This window comes from Tricharina praecox, assembly GCF_024521635.1.
Source record: "Tricharina praecox strain CBS 144465 chromosome Unknown BZA05scaffold_4, whole genome shotgun sequence".
Lineage (NCBI taxonomy): Eukaryota > Fungi > Ascomycota > Pezizomycetes > Pezizales > Pyronemataceae > Tricharina > Tricharina praecox.
The window spans coordinates 21,194-39,017 of NW_026250406.1; the positions used below are offsets into that span (position 1 = coordinate 21,194).

A 17,824-nucleotide genomic window follows, 5' to 3' on the forward strand; every position below is an offset into this window, starting at 1 on the left:
ATTCGCGGGCAAGTACGTACTCGGGGTTCCGCGTATACGTGTAGTTACCCAGGGTTCCGCATGCAGCTGCGCAGATTCGGTCCTGATTTCTCACCGGGAAGCTTTCGACCGGAGTTCGGGAAGAACCCTGTATCGGTTACATGGGTACCTCATGACGAACACGCAGCCTGGAGAGAGTGTCCTCCGTCGGGCACAGCCAGCCCGGGATCGTCGGCTGCGTGCATACTTAAGCCACTCCTCTATCCACATCATCAACACCACCTCCCCCCCCCCCCCCCCCCCCCCCCCGAATATAAAGCTTTTCCACTATCCTGCAGTCTCAAAACACCATTCATCAAACGCTACTCTCGAACTTAAGTATCCACCGTACATCCTTTCCGTTCAATCGAACCTCACACCGCAGAGCATGGCTCTCTACAGCAACTTCAAGTGGGAAAGCCACGTTTACCAATCCTCGCCTCGAACGGAACTTGACATTTTCGCGCCGCCGAGCGTAGAGTCCTCCTCCTCGGCGCCCCGACGCACGCTGATCGCATTCCACGGCGGCGGTCTGGGTTCTGGACGGCGCGATATGTGGATCCCCGACGGCGTGGCGGCGACGCTGCTGGGCCGGGGCTGGAACGTCATTTCCGCCGACTACTCGCTGCTTCCGCAGTCGAGCGGCATCTTGCTCCTGCGCGATTTGGCACACCTCGAGCAGTGGATCGTCGCGAATGCGGAGAAGCTGCGGATCAACACGGCTTATATCGCTGTCGGCGGCACGAGCGCCGGGCTCCTCGTCGCTGTGCTCGCCGCCGCCCACTAGAAGCAACTCGGGACGAAGGCTCTGCTGAGCTTGTACGGCATGCTGGATCTGCGCTCGGACTTGTACTCGACGGCGAAGCCGACGTCAGCACTGTCGGTCGTGGAGGGGATGACTTCCCATGAAGTCGCCGTGGAGGAGTTTGCGGAGCTCCTGGGGAGCTCTCATGTCCTGACGAACGATGCGGACCCCTTCTCTGTCGGCGGCAGGATGCGCCTCCTGCTGTGGGCGAACAAGTGCGGATTTACGTTCGATTTCTTGATGGGAAGGCACGAGAGTCAGCGCGGAATAGGAGTGGAGCGGGTGCCCGAGGAGAGAGAAGCTGAAATCCTGCCGATGGAGTTGGTGTCCAAGATGCCACCCTCTTGGGGGATACACGGGGATGCGGATACGTTTGTTCCGGTGGAGGATTCGAGGCGGTTCGTGAAGGAGTTGAGAGGTGCCGGCGTCGTGGTGCAGTACATAGAGATTCCTGGTGCGGAGCACGAATTGATCGGGTTGCTGGCTGATTAGGGGGACTATCATGCAGTCGCTTTCCTCGAGAAGTGGGCTAACTAAAGTTTTTGCAACGGTAATACGCTCAGGTGCTTTCTTTTTGTCTACATGATCTTCTTCTCTTTATGTTTCATACTGTCCGTCGCTTAGTAATCAACACTCTTTTGGCATGTGAACAATCGCTGGCATCCGGATATTCATCGGGGATCACTCATTCGCTTGCATGTATGTGTGTTGATCGTCAGGTGTGTTTCGTTGGTTCTTCTTTGGTTGTCACTCGCGTGTTCACTCCTTGTCACGTAATTGGTTTCTACATGGCCGACTTGTGGCTTGCTGCTTCTATCATGTCATGGTCATTCATGTTTCCTCTCCTGTTAGATGCGCGCCGACTTCTCGTGGACAAGCCACGTGTACCAGTCATCGCCTCCAACCGAACTCGACATATTCGCGCGTTCCTCCGTCGACTCTCGCACCTCCGTCCCGCGCAAGACGGTGATCACCTTCCAAGGGGTGGTGTCGCCACCGGAACGCGCGACATGTGGAACCCGCACGCCGTCTTGGCCTCGATGCTGCATCGCGAGTGGAACGTCATCTCGCCGGACTACTCGCTGCTGCCGCAAGTGAGCGGGCTGTCGCTGCTGCGGGATCAGGCGCAGCTCGAGGCGTCGATCCTCGCGAACGCCGAGGAAATGCGGATAGATACGAATAAATCGCTGTTACAGGCGCGAGCGGCGGCGTCATCGTCGCTGTACTCGCTGCTGCTCACTGGAGGACGATCAAGCCTAAGGCGCTGCTGAACTTTTACGGAATGCTGGATCTGGCGGGAGACTGGTACACGAAAAAGAGGGATGCCATGCCTGTCATGGGCGTCTTCGACACGGCGGTGCTAAGTGAGGAGGATTTCACAGCTGCTAGGGAGCTCCAAAGTCAAGCAGGCTGACGCCGACCCCTACGCCGTCGGTGGCAGATCGCAATTCTTCCTCTGGTAGTTCGCGAACGGGCTGTTCTTGGATTTCCTGATGGAATGGCACACGAGTCAGCGCAGGATGGGCGTGGAGCCTGTTGAGGACTCGAGGCAGTTCGTGAAGTGGTTGCGCGCTGCCGGTGTCGAGGTGGAGTTTATAGAGGTCCCCGGCGGTGCGCACGAGTTGATCGGGTTGCCCGCAGATCAAGGGGACGATCAGACTGTTGCGTTCCTCGAGAAGTGGGTCAAGTAGTCGTTGGCATAAGGTATGGATTGTACTACAAGCTTTGCTTTCCGTTGTTCTTTTCCAATTTTGTTCAAGCTGTGCGCTCCATACAGTTATTGCGTACTTGACAAATAAACATTCGTTCCACGAGGATGCGCAACAATCACTCACTATTACACAGTGTTCTACAGAGACCAGTCCCGGCCAAATTTGGGTTTGGTCGGGCCGGTCGGGATATATCCCGACCGACTAGGCATAGGTCTTGAGAGGTGGGGCTAAGAAACAATATTTGAAGCCGGAAATGCTCTAAAACCCGCTAGAAAGTAAGGAACGTTTTGCGGCAGATAGAATTAGCAGTTAACCCGACGTCGGCCGACCTGGGCCGACCCAGCCTGGCAAGGTCTGGTCGGTCGGGAAATATCCCGACCAGAAAAAAATCAGGTCTGGTCGGCCGACCGGTCTGGTCTATGTAGAACACTGCACTCACATTATGCGAGTCACTCGAGACCCTACCCCTTTTGCTCCCAACTCCGCCGAGCTAGACATCGAACTCAGGACGATCGGCCAGTCGTGCCGGAGAACATAGTTAAAAACTCGGGTGTTAGGAACGAAGAACTGGGATTTTTGGTTGAGCTCACAGGAGGTTAGACGGGACGGGACTAGGGCTGGACTAGCGAATAACTCCATTCATTCTTTCCATCATTCTCTCCTCCTTTCTCTCTCTTGCGTGCCGGTGTTGGAAGGGGGCGTGTGATAACACCGTGCCGAACCGAGCTCGAACCGCGGTCCCAAGCAAAACAAAAACCTTCACCACCCCGGGGGTGGGTGGGTTGGCTTGGAAACCCCGATAGATGGACCGCTGTTAATGCTAACTCCGCCGGGTGCGTGGCCGTTACGACACGCGGAGTTTTTTTCCGTGCCATCAATCTACTATGCGAGGTTGTGAACCGATCTGAGCCTGTGTTATCCATCGTTCGATCCGGAGGGCCGTCCAGACGGGACGGACGGCCAAAACGCCTGACGGTTGCAGAATTTCTCTGTCAAGTCCGATTCTGGGACGGAAGGGTCGGTCCCGGTCCGATGGTGGAAGACGACTGTCCATATCACGTGATACTATTCTGAACACAGTCCCAATAGGGGCATACACTATCTGTTTGCAGATGTGCGAGTGAGACATTATGATGTCATTTGTATGTTGATCAACGACCTTTGGCAATTGCTGGTCATGACTTACTATAGCGACATATTTTACCTTGCTCACTCTACACCTACTACTCTATTGATTTAGAAATCCTTAACGCGACTTATGAGGAGGTCGTAGAGTATATTACAGTGCACAAATTGTCTCGTCATGCCGACGGTGTTGCGGCGAAACGTAGCAGGATTCTGACTCGGACGCCTAAGGTCCACGCCCGAAGTCTGGGTTTTCTCAAGGCTTGGCGTTGGACCGCGGTAGGACGGCCGTCATGTCCGAGGTCCAGGACGGACGGACCAGACGATAGAGAACATTGATACCCACGGCGATAGGCCTCCATATATACACACCCGTTAGTTACCTCAGGCGATCGCTCTTCCGGCGGCGGCTCTACCCTGAGGCCACATCTCCGAACGCTCATTTGACAATAGGTTCATGTATCCCCGAGGATGCGCAACCTGAGAGCCGAGCTTAAAAATTGATATTGCCTTCTTTGCCTTGGCCTAATCCGCCGGACCCGTCAAGTTTCCCTCCTCCAGCTTAGCAACTAAGGATACATAGTCGAGAAACTCTTTGATACTGTCGTTCGGACGCCCTCTGAAACGGCAGATACTGATGGAAGTCTAGTGGGTAGGTATCGCTGCCGCACGAGGGTTTAGGTACTGATCGGTGAAGATCGGCTTCCTCATCCTCTACCGCATGTAGCTGTTCGCTCTGGGTGTAGTAGCTTATTTCCGGTCCGTCTGGGGTGGTAATTGCGTCTTCGGGGGTGATGACACTAATAGCGGCTTGGGGCGTGATCTGTCGCACCAGCTTTGATATACAGGGGCGGATTTGCTCAAAAAACATGATCAATCGAAAAGGAGTTATATGATGATGAAGACGATGATGACTAATCTCAAATGTGTTGAACGGGTGACGGACCGACAAGACGAATAGACGAGAAAGAACAGGAAACAGTGCAAAGCTTAACGACCGCATCGGGTCTACGCGCCAAAAAAGTAGGTCTCACCAGGTTCCACCGGGTCTCAACAAGGTCTCAATAAGGTCTCTCCTCCCTCCGGTGCTTTCCCATGCGGCGAAGCAATCTCTTCCTTGGTGCCTCCCAACGCGTACGCTCGGCTGCCTCGGCCGGGATGTTGCTCTGAGATCCCCCGATCACGTGTGGATTATTCGGGCTGTGGCTGCACCACTTTGGGTGATCCATTGTGCAACACACGTGGCGCAACTTTCAAGCCACGGCCAATGCCGCTGCCCTGCATGACGGAGGCTAGTTAACCGACGCATGGATTAAGACCCGTATGCAGGTACCGGGCGAGCGCGGGGTCGAGGTATGTGAGTACCGGAGAGAGAAAGACTTTCTTGAGACATCGTTGAGACCTTGTTTTTGAAAGGATAGACTAGGGAAGACCTGGGAAGAACCTACTCTCAGGTTCTCTCGCCTTGGTACTGGGCATTCGCCGCCCCGTCGTCGGTAATCACCAGACCATGAAGACTGATCGGGGGAGCCCGTTGATGATCTCAGGCACTCCTGGGGTACCCAGCATTTCGCCGTGCGGGCTGAAAGCGGAAGACCCACATACGGCGGTCACACCATCTGGGTCCTCATGAGGTGGTTGTGCTACGGTCCTGTGGATGACGGTAGCGATAAGAAGACTCTGGTCACGTGACGTCGAGTGAGTGCGACCGGCGGATACAGTGATATGTTAACATATGCATACCGAAGCGAACCAGAATTTTGGGTTGGTGGTCTGCCGCCTATGGGATGGCACGGAACTCCACGTTTCGTGGGGGCAGCCGTTGAGTCCAAGGGTAAGCCAGCACAGAAAGCCGCCCAGAAAGTCTTGGATGCGAACGAGACTCGAACATGTGCCCCCGCCGAAACCGTACGCGCACGGCTCCCCCGAGAGTTTAACCTGCGTCCGATCTGGCTAGAGGAGAGGGTGAGGTGGCAGAATCTGGCCATCTGCACCAAGATGTTCCGCACAGGAGAAGGGACTTCCGGTGTGAGCGGCGGCTCCCGGGCGACCGCCGGTAGCCGCCGGCTCATAAGGGGTACGAAGGGAGCCCGCGCTCGCAACGCAGACGTTACGAATCTATGATTGCTAGCTTCCTTACGGTATGGCGCCGGAAGACGAGCGACATCGAAGGCTCGATCTCACACTCTCTCATCACCGTCATCTACAGCATAGACGATCAAAAATAGCGTGACACGGCGAGGCCAGCGGTTGTTCGCGGCTAAGACATTGTACTATTGATTGGACTCTGTCACAATGACCGACAATAGCTCCTTTACTAACATCCAAAACTTTATTACCTTGAGCAGTTATTGTCAACTGTAAGTTCCTTCGTTGATCGCATGGCGTGCCATTACCGCAATTACTAGTGAATTACACTGACATCCGCAAACACTGCCATTCGCCGTGAAAACGGACGACAGGTAGGGGCGTACGTACTCATTATGCCGCATTACACGTATCCTAGGGTATATGGCGACCGCGATAGCACACTTTCCGGCGTGGCCGATAAGTCTGTTGCTCAACCTGCCAAAAATGGTTATAATCAGAATCAAAACTCTTCGGGCGGCACCTCGCGGGTGTGATTTACACAGATACGAAGGCACTACGTTCTTGGTGGCTCGGAGGGTTGACCTATCGACTGTGAAGGTATACAGTGGGTAGTAATGCTACTGGCGAGTCGCTGTGTTAGAACTTACCAGGGCTCGGACGGGTTCATAACCGCGCGTAATGAATACACAGCACGGAAAAAAACCTCGCCTGGGCTAACGGTCACACACCTGGCGTAGTTAGTATGGACATCGGTCCATCTATCAGGGTTTCCAAGGTACCCCACCGGGGGTGATGAAGGTTTTTATGTTTTTTGGGGACCGCGGTACAACCCACGGTTCTAGCTTTTTTTTGGTTTAATCAGTAAATGCTTGCGACCCGCCGGTCATCACTTGATTACCTGATTATCCACCGCGTCAGATCCTGTGGCTGACACCAGCTCGTGTCCAGACTATTTACGATAGGATCACCTGTTCCAAGCCACGTACACAGGAATCCGCCGGGGCAGTGATGGTTCCAGCTCTTTTCCGTGATTCAGCCACTCTTGAACTTTGTATGCGGTTAGGTTTGTGTGGCATTCGAGGTCGATATTGCTAATGTGGGTATGTGCACCATCACCTTGCCCTCCATCATGGAAAAAAATATGGAATTCATGAGGCCGGAGGCGATGACGGTGATTGAAATACTATGACAATGGAGCACGGCGATATTCCCTGGGCTTCTGTGCACTCTGAAAGCCCCCGAATCACGTAGGAGCGTCCCGTCCTGAACCGAGAGAGCAACCATATGGACAGTTACCCACCTGGCAATAATCATGCAGATCAACAGTATAATTCTCTATCTACTTATCCGACTCCATCAACCCCTCTATATCTGTGACCTCGATGGCTCCAGGCGAGAACCAGCGCCTATTCCTCGGTACATACAGCGATACAACTTTTCGAAAGACAGCCGCAACTGGCGACGCGTTGCGCCCGGCCAGGATAACGTTTTCGCTCAGCCCCCCGCCGCGTGCTTCGTGCGGATGAGGAGCTTCTTGAACGACATGAAGCCGCCCATATGAAAAGTGAACCGGATATATTCGCAATAGGATTCGACGAGATATGAGCTGTCAGCTTCGGAACCACACGGCATTCGCTGGCTGTTGTCCAAAGCGTAGAGGTACTCCTCGGCGAACCATATGGTGCAGCGGTAATACATCCATTGGCCGCATTCGCGATTCATGCAGCCCAGCTCCGTCGGTGCGGATCGGTCCTGCCCTAGCTCGCACGCGTGGTCCGTGCCGCAGGCGCAGGTGGAGGTACAAATGGTTGGTGGCGCGGTTCGAGGGCCGGATGAGATTTGCGGACTCAGGTGAAAGCGCTCGCCGGGGTAGGGGGTGCCACACTTTTATACGTACGCCGGAGTGAGGCGCGCACGCCTGCGTTCATCTCGAATCGTCACACTTGTGCCATGCGCTCGAACGTCTTGAATTGTCCGGAGCTCGGAGGCGCTCTTGCTTGAATGCTTTATTGCCACATGTAGCGATAGGATTTCGGTGCCCGGCATCTTGGCCCCAATGCGAAATGATGAAAGAAAACCCCACATTTCCATCCATTTGCTTCTCATAAATGACTAAAGAAGAATAAATTTACATACCGGTATCCAGGTGACGAGACAGACGAGCTTGAAGAAAGAATACCGAAGTGAAGTATGATTCCTTTTGAGGGGGTTGATACATCAAACGGCAGCTTTTCCGTGTCGGGCCCGAACCGACGTGACTGTTGTAAGGATCATTGGTAGAGATTACAGGAACCATCGAGATAGGGACAGGTGTTGTGTTTTTGTCTAGGGGTATAGCTAAGAGAGAGAAAGAAAACAGACCTTCGACCCGCTACGAACCAAATTTCGCTAGCAGCCACCACCAGTCCGCCGACGGCTAGTGGGCTACTCACAGGAACACACCAGTTCCCACAGCGACATGAAGCTGAATAACCGCGTGATCGGGGTTCACGTACAATCCAGGATGACGTCACGTGATGGCAACGAGAAGCAGCCCGTGGTACAGAATCCATCCGGGTGCAGTGCGTTTTTACACTCGATGACCCCAGATCCCTCCAGTTCCTAGCTATGTTGAAGATAAAAGTGAGGTTTCTCTGCGAGGGACGGGGTGCTTCAGAACCTTGCATGGCGTTGTGAGATCCGTGTGGTGGCTGCTAATGAGCACGTGACTGGCCTGCGTGGCTTTCGATGATCGATCTATGCCAGTAACTCGTATAGCTCTAAAAGAGGCACACATCGCTACGGGTAGTTTTAGTGGCAACTAAAGATGCTTGTCTCCGTCGAGGAACGCTGACCTGAAATCGCATCGGCGCTGAACTCGGCGGTAATTTTTACGGAGACACAAAGGTCACTCGTAATCTGTCGTACATGATGAAAAGCACTTGCGTGGAAATTCGAGGGACAAAGAACTGGAATTCTTAGCTTGGTGGGGATGATTAGGCGGGCAGCAATCGCGGGCGAAGATGAAGCTCGCGGCCGGCGGTTGATGACGGCCTGATGGAAAAGCACATGCAATCTGCCATGATCTACCAACGCCGAATGCAATGATCTTTGAACAAAAAAAAAGGAACCACGGCATGTGATAACCCCGTGCCGAAGCGGCCTCGCACCGTGGCCACCGAACAAAGAACAAAACCATCACCACCAGCGGTGGGTTGGCTTGGAAACCTCGATAGCTGGACCGATGTCCATACTAACTACGCCGGGTGCGTGACCGTTAGGCCACGCGGGTTTTTTCCGTGCTGTGTAGTTGCTACGCGCGGCTATGAACCCGTCCGAGCTCTGGTAAGTTCTAACACAGCGACTCGCCAGTAGCGTTACTACCCACCTTCACAGTCGATGTGTCAACCCTCGCCACCCGGGTCTTTTTTCGTACACTGTGTTTACCACGCCTGGTTATGAGCCCGTCCGAGCTGTGCTAAGCTCTACATCATAGGTATAGCGAATGGTAGTGTTACTACCCATACTTTCCTTCACCTTCGATAGCTCGATGCTCAGAGCTACGATGAACATGATGATGATGATGACGATGATGATGATGATGATGATGATGATGATGATGATGATGATGATGATGATGATGATGATGTGAAGAAACGCAAGACGAAAAAGAAGAACAGAAATAGTGACGGCAGAAACAGCCAACAGTTCAAGCACAGTATTGCGCCGGGACCCACCTCGCAAACGCATAGGTCTGACCAGATCACCCGATGTCCCAACAAAGTATATTCTCCCAAGTACAAGATCTGATTGAGGTCTGTACATGGCCTCCTCCCTTCGATGCTCTCAACAAAACTAGTAGCCCACCTACGGGACGAGAAAGTGAATGCAGAGAGGCGATACGCCGGACGGGAGTGGGCACCACCAGCCGCACCACCACCGCCACCACCACCACCACCACTAGCCACTGCTACCTAGCCCACTTGGCAATAATCGTTATCTAACGTCTCGAATTTTACCTTTCTGTCACATTATCCGACAATACGCGACATGACGGGACATGGCTCGCGTATTCGGCGCCGGCACCCTATATCGGCTTCCCCAGTACCCAACGGTAATCCATGACACACGAGAAGCACGTAAACCTTCGGCTACTGAAGTACAGTACTCAAACCACGCCCCCCGGGGCCGACGAGGCTTATACCGACGACACCCGACGTAAATGTGTAATCCGCTGCCATTAGTCTCCCCACGACGCGGCCGGCGACGGCGGTGACATCGCTATCCATGGCCCGGCCGCGCCACGGCAGGCTCGGGGGTGTTTTTTTTTGCCGGAAGGAAAATAACTACACGATAACATGCGAAAACGCGAAAATCCCTTGCCGTCGCGGCGACGATGGTGGCGCTGGAACACATGATCGCGCGTTCACACGATGGTTGACCCGCGCTATTGAGAACGGCCGATCTTGTGGGATGCGCACGCCAACGGCGCCTGCGCGGCAACCGGTGAGATATCGGCAGCCATTGGAATGATGGTGGTGGCCATAGGAGTCTTTCCTTTCGCATGTAGAACGGTTACAGAAAGGATATATCGTTGTGGTATTTGCGATAGGTATGCATGTAGTTCAGTGTTCTACATAGACCAGACCGGTCGGCCGACCGGATCCGATTTTTTTCTGGACGGGATAACAGAGAAGTGTATCAGCCGCCAATGTTTCTGTCATAGTTGTGCGTCCGGAATGTGTCAATGACGACCGAAGCAATGCTGGAAGTGTTGAGCACCCGGAATGTTACTATAATTGTGGCAGAAATGCCGGGAGACCACAGGAATGCTGGAAAAGGGATGGGATGATTGCGGCGAACGAGGCGGATGATTGCGGCGAACGAGGCGGATCTGAAGGAAATTGGTGAGATGTTGGCCGCCGTATGTGAGGACGATCTAGTTGAGGTAGGTGATCATAAAGAGTACAAATTGCAACGTTTATACTTTCTTAGCGCGACTTATCCCAACCAGACCAGACTTTGTTTTGGTCGGAATATAGCCCGACCCACCAAACCATGCCCAAATTTGGTCGGGACTGGTCTGTGTAGAACACTGATGTACTTAGCCGGCAGTCCTATTCCGAAGGTCAAACCAGTGAGATACCGGAGTATGAAGATAGAAAGACTTGAATAGTATTCCTCTCATGATAGCAGTAGGTCCTCAATATATGTGCATGTATCCAGATGATAGCTGACGGTTCACCCTTCGGCTCCCGGCCGCTGCCACCGCGCCCCAGGCACCACGTCTGACTCGGCCACCTCGGCGGAAGACCGGTATGATTGTCAACACAGAACGACAACCACGATGATGGTAAAGCAGTTCCGCCCACGCCGACATCATCTATGTTGACCTCAATGCGTCTAATAAACAAGATCAATTTCCTAAAGCGGAAAGAAAACCGAGCACTCTCAAGGCCTTTCCCACTTCGGTTTTCAGCACCGAGACCTATGCGCAGTCAGCGACCTGTCACGTGCGAATCCCGTCGCAAGTACTCACCTTATGCAATCCCGTCCAGATCAAGTTTCACGAACCAAACCCTACCTGATTGACACCCGAGAGCAACAACGTTATTGTATACTGCGAAAACGTGCGGCCGGAGATCAGAAGGAGGGAGAAGCAATTTTTGCTTTCCCAAGGTTACCCAGCCCCCACTCAAACTCAGTATACTCTGTGAACTCGTCCCCAGATTAAACCCAATATCAGTACCAGGAGCGACCTCCATGAGTGCTTCACACCTGTTAAAATGCAGAACAATAGGAATGAATGGATTAGAGACCGCCACGGTGTTCACTGTTGAAAGGATTTCCTCGACATCGAAGCAGTGGACGGTATTGTCCCAAGATGTTACTAGAAGGAGCTTGCCATCGGGCGAGAATGCCACTGCCCTGACACCCTTTGAATGGCCCTCAAGAGTGGCGCGGCAGGTTCCCGTCGCGGGATCCCAGAGCCGGACGGTTGTGTCGTCCGATGCCGATGCCAGCAGCTTGCCGTCGGGCGAGAATGCCACTGCCCTGACCCAATCCGAATGACCCTCAAGAGTGGCGCGGCAGGTTCCCGTCGCGGGATCCCAGAGCCGGACGGTTTTGTCGTACGATGCCGATGCCAGCAGCTTGCCGTCAAACGAGAATGCCACTGCATTGACGCAATCCGAATGGCCCTCAAGAGTGGCGCGGCAGGTTCCCGTCGCGGGATCCCAGAGCCGGACGGTTTTGTCGTACGATGCCGATGCCAGCAGCTTGCCGTCGGGCGAGAATGCCACTGCATTGACGAAACGCGAATGGCCCTCAAGAGTGGCGCGGCAGGTTCCCGTCGCGGGATCCCAGAGCCGGACGGTTTCGTCGTACGATGCCGATGCCAGCAGCTTGCCGTCGTGTGAGAATGCCACTGCCCAGACCAAATCCGAATGACCCTCAAGAGTGGCGCGGCAGGTTCCCGTCGCGGGATCCCAGAGCCGGACGGTTTTGTCGTACGATGCCGATGCCAGCAGCTTGCCGTCGTGCGAGAATGCCACTGCACTGACACATTGCGAATGGCCCTCAAGAGTGGCGCGGCAGGTTCCCGTCGCGGGATCCCAGAGCCGGACGGTTGTGTCAGCCGATGCCGATGCCAGCAGCTTGCCGTCGTGCGAGAATGCCACTGCACTGACCCATTGCGAATGGCCCTCAAGAGTGGCGCGGCAGGTTCCCGTCGCGGGATCCCAGAGCCGGACGGTTCTGTCGTCCGATGCTGATGCCAGCAGCTTGCCGTCGTGCGAGAATGCCACTGCATTGACGCAATCCGAATGGCCCTCAAGAGTGGCGCGGCAGGTTCCCGTCGCGGGATCCCAGAGCCGGACGGTTCTGTCGTCCGATGCTGATGCCAGCAGCTTGCCGTCGTGCGAGAATGCCACTGCATTGACGCAATCCGAATGGCCCTCAAGAGTGGCGCGGCAGGTTCCCGTCGCGGGATCCCAGAGCCGGACGGTTCTGTCGTTCGATGCTGATGCCAGCAGCTTGCCGTCGTGCGAGAATGCCACTGCACTGACCCATTGCGAATGGCCCTCAAGAGTGGCGCGGCAGGTTCCCGTCGCGGGATCCCAGAGCCGGACGGTTGTGTCAGCCGATGCCGATGCCAGCAGCTTGCCGTCGTGCGAGAATGCCACTGCACTGACCCATTTCGAATGGCCCTCAAGAGTGGCGCGGCAGGTTCCCGTCGCGGGATCCCAGAGCCGGACGGTTGTGTCAGCCGATGCCGATGCCAGCAGCTTGCCGTCGGGCGAGAATGCCACTGCCCCGACCCTATCCCAATGACCCTCAAGAGTGGCGCGGCAGGTTCCCGTCGTGGGATCCCAGAGCCGGACGGTTTTGTCGGCCGATGCCGATGCCAGCAGCTTGCCGTCGTGCGAGAATGCCACTGCACTGACACCCCCTGAATGGCCCTCCAGTACCTGCATCAAGGAATCCCAGTCCTCAGGGACACCCGTAAGGTCTATTATCCAACTCGGGACACTGTCTGCAAAATGATTCCTGAGGATGGCTCCTGATGGGCTGAAAGGTAGAGCTGCACAGTATAGTTGGAGAGGCGCAATCTCGATGATCGCTCTGGTATTGAGAATGAATCGCACTGCGTCACGCGACATCGCGCGTAAGCTATGATTGGCTTTGGGCTGGACGTCAAAGTCAGCATGTTTCGGAACAAGATTCACACCAATTTGCCTGTTGGAGGTAAGCCATCGTCGCTAAAGAGCGAAGCGTGTATCCACTCCAAATGCCCATCCGCTGAAACCAACGGTACTTTCGTGGATGCTATATACTGGAAGCCCACTTGCGACTGACGACTGACAGACGATGAAGGTCCAGAAACAGGGAACGCTCGAAAATATTCGGATGGCTCACCGTAAGCATTGAATCTAAAAGCTTAACCATGAGAACAGCGTCATGCATAATACCCATCAGACTCCAAACCTCGAACAGGTGGAGAAGGTGTTGCTTGAGGAAAGCGTGGACCAGGTCGTGCAGTGTTCCGCCGTCGCATAGCGTGACGTTACTATGCCGAATATGATCCACCCAGTAGCGGCACGCGTACTGCACCTCTTGGGGAAGACAACGCCGTATTGTCGAAGGATCCACTTCACTGGTAAGAGAACCCGGATGTCGTAAAGAGCATACGTCCTCCTTTAGAGATCTTGACATGAGCGTGAGACAGCTCAATGCAAGGTCCTTGTGAGCATCGTTTCCAACTATGCTGAAATGTGGATCCTGACATCTCTGGTCGTCCAAGAGAAAGTCCCGGAACGACAGGTGCAGAAGCCGTATCGGAGATTCTTGACTTCCTGAAACCGAAAACGTCAATACAGAACTCAGTGAGTCCAATGTTTGCTCCACCTCCGTTAGTTGAGTGCCCAAGAGTTGTGCAAGAGCCCTAGCAGTCAAGGAGTCGGATAGTATCACAATCGAACCGACGATCCGCCTGAATCGTTGTAACAGTATCTGTTGCGTCTGGGGCTCACGGCCTTTGATAACCGCATGATCCAAGACCGTCGTATATATCAGGTCGAGTTGCTTTGTCGACGATCCGTCTTCCACACTTTCTTCCAATACCGAAGCGAGACGATCCTGAGGAACATTGTCCTTGCACCCAATGAATCGGCAGACCGTTGTAGCGTATATGAACAGTCCATCCGCTTTCTGGACGAGACGGTGGAGCTTTTCGCGATCTGGCCATTCATTCGACAACCGGCGCCGCTTCTGGATCCTGGATAACTCGTGGAGGAGGAAAACATATATATCTTGATCGATTATTGCGTTGGCAACATTGTGAAGGACAAACTCCTGCCGTGTAGCTTCCTGTATATCTTGGAACCCGTAGCGAACCGGGGTTTCTGGCCTACTGGTGACAAATATCCGCAATCGCACAGGGGTGAGAGATTTCGCCTGGGAGAGAAGTCCAAGGATCTGCTCAACATCTGCTTCATCATCGCATTCATCCAATGCATCGATAACAAGTATCAACGATTGCATTTGAGACGGCTGCGACAATGGTTCCAAGATCAGATGTTTCCACTGCTCGCTCATGTTCTTCCGGGGGATGTCGGGGTAGGCGCATATAGCCTCGCGAACAGCAGGGGCAAGGCCGGACCGCGCCAGCTGGTAGGCGATTGTAGTGAAGAATCTCGAAGCACGCGCCAGATATCCTTCACCTCTCGAAAAGAAGAAACTCGCCCCGAGCCGTCTTTCACTAGCCCACTTGCCGGCGACCGTACGAGCGATAGTAGACTTTCCAGTACCAGCCATTCCATTCAACCAGAAGATGCATGCACCATCCGAGGCCTCTGACCATTCCATAATTTTCTCCAGGAGGTCGACTCGCGTATATTCTAAGCATTTTGATTTGCCGTTCGAACCACACGAATCGAACGGGGCGTCGTTGGCGCAGTACTCGGCGGCTATTCACGCAAATCAGTCGATGAAAACCACAAGACTGTTTCCTAACATACCAAAACTTCTTAACATCTCTTCCTTTTGAGCATCTCTCCCGGAGTCAGGTTCTGGGGGGTGGTAATGGTTCGTATATGTATCTCCTGCAAACACTTTGTCAGCCAACGGCCCATTGAGTTGCCCGGTCCCGTCTAGAATAGAACGACGAACCAAATGTTACACTCCCTTGGATTTTCGGGTAGTTCAACTCGTTGTGCTTCGCGTTTTTGTAAGCACGAGAGCTTCCCGTGAGAATATTGCTGATTTGTGTTGTCGTGTGCGAGCTGCTGTTCGAGCTGCAGCGGCTGGCTTGGTGACCGATGCTCGGAAGGTTGGACGGATTTTGTGAGGCTACTGCCTCGATATGAAACCCATCTTGCTCTACTACCATCTACACAAATCACCGTTAGCCGCCGTCAGGATCTTTGATATCGGGAATGCATGCTGACCACCACACCTCCTTGAAGGTTCTTCTGCTCGTTCCTGGAGGGATTCATTGAGGCTACTGCCTCGATATCGAACGCATCTTGCTCTACCATCATCTGCACAAATCACCGTTAGTCGCCGTCATGATCTTTGATATCGGGAATGCATGCTGACCACCACCCCCCCCTGAAAGTTTTCCTGCTGTTTCCCGGATGGATTCGATAGTTCGTCACATGGCGAAACCGACTGCTCGTCTTCGGATCGGTGCGCCTGCATGTCGTTCCTTCTTTTCAGAACATTCCGGACAGATTCTGAAAGCCTTTCCCTGACTATCACGTAGTCATGGCCGCAGCTGTCGGGGAGCTCTACCGAGTGATCGACGTCGATCGTGACGTGCTGATGCTTGGCCTCGTTCGGTAGGCCACGGGTCGCTCCTTTCCGCGCGATAGCTCCAATCAATTCGCCACTTGCCATCCAGCCGACATCTGGTAGTGTGTTCACGGCTTCGGCGCCACCGATTTCGAAAAACGAGACGATTTGAAAACCATCGAGGTTCGATTTGGTCGCTCTTAAGAAACAATCGTAAGAGGACCTCCAGAATTCGCAGCCTTCCGAAAGGTTATGGATGACGTGTACATCATTCTGGTCCCGTATCAATGTCCTCAAGCGTTGGGGGTCAACACCTCGGTCTGGCACTCCGAAGAAAAAGAGGCCGACACACAAGCTCAAGTTCGCTTGATCGCTATCGCCACCGACCGAGAGTCGAGATGCATCCGCGAGTGCCTGCAAACAATGAGCATCGATCGCGTCCACGGGAAGCGCCACCGTATTGGGTACCTGTTTGATCACCAAACGCCCGAGGCTGTGGCCGATGAAGATTACAGGGCGGCCGCGTTCCTGCAGACATCCGTCAACTCTGGAGCCCGCGGTTGGGTTTCTGAGACACACACGTACATTCGCTTCCGTCCGCGCTAGGCATATACTCTGCAAGAGGGATCTCGCATAGGTTTGGAGGGTAGGGATGGTGACAATGTTGTCCCGCAGACCCATGTCGTAGCCGAACGTGAGAACCCTCATGTGCTCTCCGATTTCGATCGGGAATGCCTCCCGTAGCCACATCCTCGGTTGGCCCCGTACGCTCCGTGATCCGTATGCACGACCAGCGAGGCCCGCGACAGCGAAAACACTAGCAGTTCTTTTCAGCACAAACTTTACGAACGAACAGAGGGGGAGAGGGAGGGAGGTCCATACTTTACTGCGGGCTTTTGCGCGCCGAACAAGCTCGGAGTTCCGAGAAAGTAACTTGCTCCCGGGAAATAATCGGAAAGATTCGCAGGATTTCCTTTCGGAAAACCAACGGTTGCCATGGCGCCGCTCAACGAGAGCACGAAACCATCGCTTCCGAGCATCATCTTCAAAAGGGTCTTCAACTCATCCTCCGTGACGCCCAGCGGAATGGAGCGAATTCGGAGTGTCCGGAAGCGAGTCGGCGGCTGGCGTGGCCGGTTCGAGTGCGATGCGGCACCCGCAGGCTCACGGACCGGTGCGCAGCGCCATAGATCAAGTCTCCAGAAGTCCGGCATCGGTACGAAGTGTAGTCGCGCAGGTTTCGAAGCAGAAACTGCAACAGTCGTAGGGAACGTCGCGGAGGGCGGCAGAAATGGATGCGAAGAAAGCGAGGGCGAACACGGTTAACCGACGCAGTCCCTAAGACAACGCACTCCTCTTCCATGGAGCCTAGTGGCCAGCCAACCACTTTAACAGACAGTTGCTATCAATGATTGGCCCATTCGCCAGGATCCGCATGCAGCATCGCATGGTTTGTAGCGAACCGTAGCTGACCGGCCATGTGATAAACACAGCGAACGGTCACGCGGAAAGTAACGAGGGGGATCAAACGGTGACGATTCTAACTGCCCCTTGGTGATGTACGCCGGGGGCGGAGTTGAATAAAGATGAGGAAGATTTAGAGGTTGAGGTTCCAACTACGGCTGAGGATCCATCTCATGGTTGAGACCTTGTGTTTGGGAGGACAGACCTTGTTGGGAGCAGGGGGACCAGGCCGAACGCATGCGTTATGAACCCGGGACCCGCTGCAGACCCGATGCGGTCGTTGAACGTTGAACTGTGTCTTCCGTCACTATTTCTGTTCTTCCTGTTCATCTCGCTT

At 54.2% G+C, this 17,824-nt stretch overlaps 3 protein-coding genes across 3 annotated transcripts; 2 read left to right on the forward strand and 1 right to left on the reverse strand.

Annotated features, from left to right (window-relative positions):
- Positions 1 to 406: 406 nt before the first annotated feature.
- BZA05DRAFT_433877 (Alpha/Beta hydrolase protein) lies at positions 407 to 1,315 on the forward strand (the record flags this gene model as incomplete). Its single annotated transcript, XM_051486289.1, has 2 exons — positions 407 to 784; positions 824 to 1,315. 2 exons carry the CDS (start codon positions 407 to 409, stop codon positions 1,313 to 1,315), a joined length of 870 nt encoding a protein of 289 aa, XP_051342359.1.
- Positions 1,316 to 1,641: 326 nt separating this feature from the next.
- Positions 1,642 to 2,514, forward strand: BZA05DRAFT_441921 (uncharacterized protein; the record flags this gene model as incomplete). The annotated part of the gene is made up of 3 exons (XM_051486704.1): positions 1,642 to 2,012; positions 2,069 to 2,180; positions 2,287 to 2,514. The coding sequence occupies 3 exons, from the start codon at positions 1,642 to 1,644 to the stop codon at positions 2,512 to 2,514; spliced, it is 711 nt and encodes a 236-aa protein (XP_051342360.1).
- Positions 2,515 to 11,062: 8,548 nt separating this feature from the next.
- BZA05DRAFT_194521 (WD40-repeat-containing domain protein) lies at positions 11,063 to 17,618 on the reverse strand. The gene is made up of 10 exons (XM_051479442.1): positions 16,906 to 17,618; positions 16,609 to 16,840; positions 16,492 to 16,551; positions 15,829 to 16,437; positions 15,678 to 15,770; positions 15,400 to 15,619; positions 15,249 to 15,332; positions 13,648 to 15,197; positions 11,270 to 13,418; positions 11,063 to 11,218 (listed from the first exon to the last, which is right to left on the reverse strand). Exons 1-9 carry the CDS (start codon positions 17,235 to 17,237, stop codon positions 11,271 to 11,273), a joined length of 5,328 nt encoding a protein of 1,775 aa, XP_051342361.1. The 5' UTR covers positions 17,238 to 17,618; the 3' UTR covers positions 11,063 to 11,218; position 11,270.
- Positions 17,619 to 17,824: the final 206 nt, after the last annotated feature.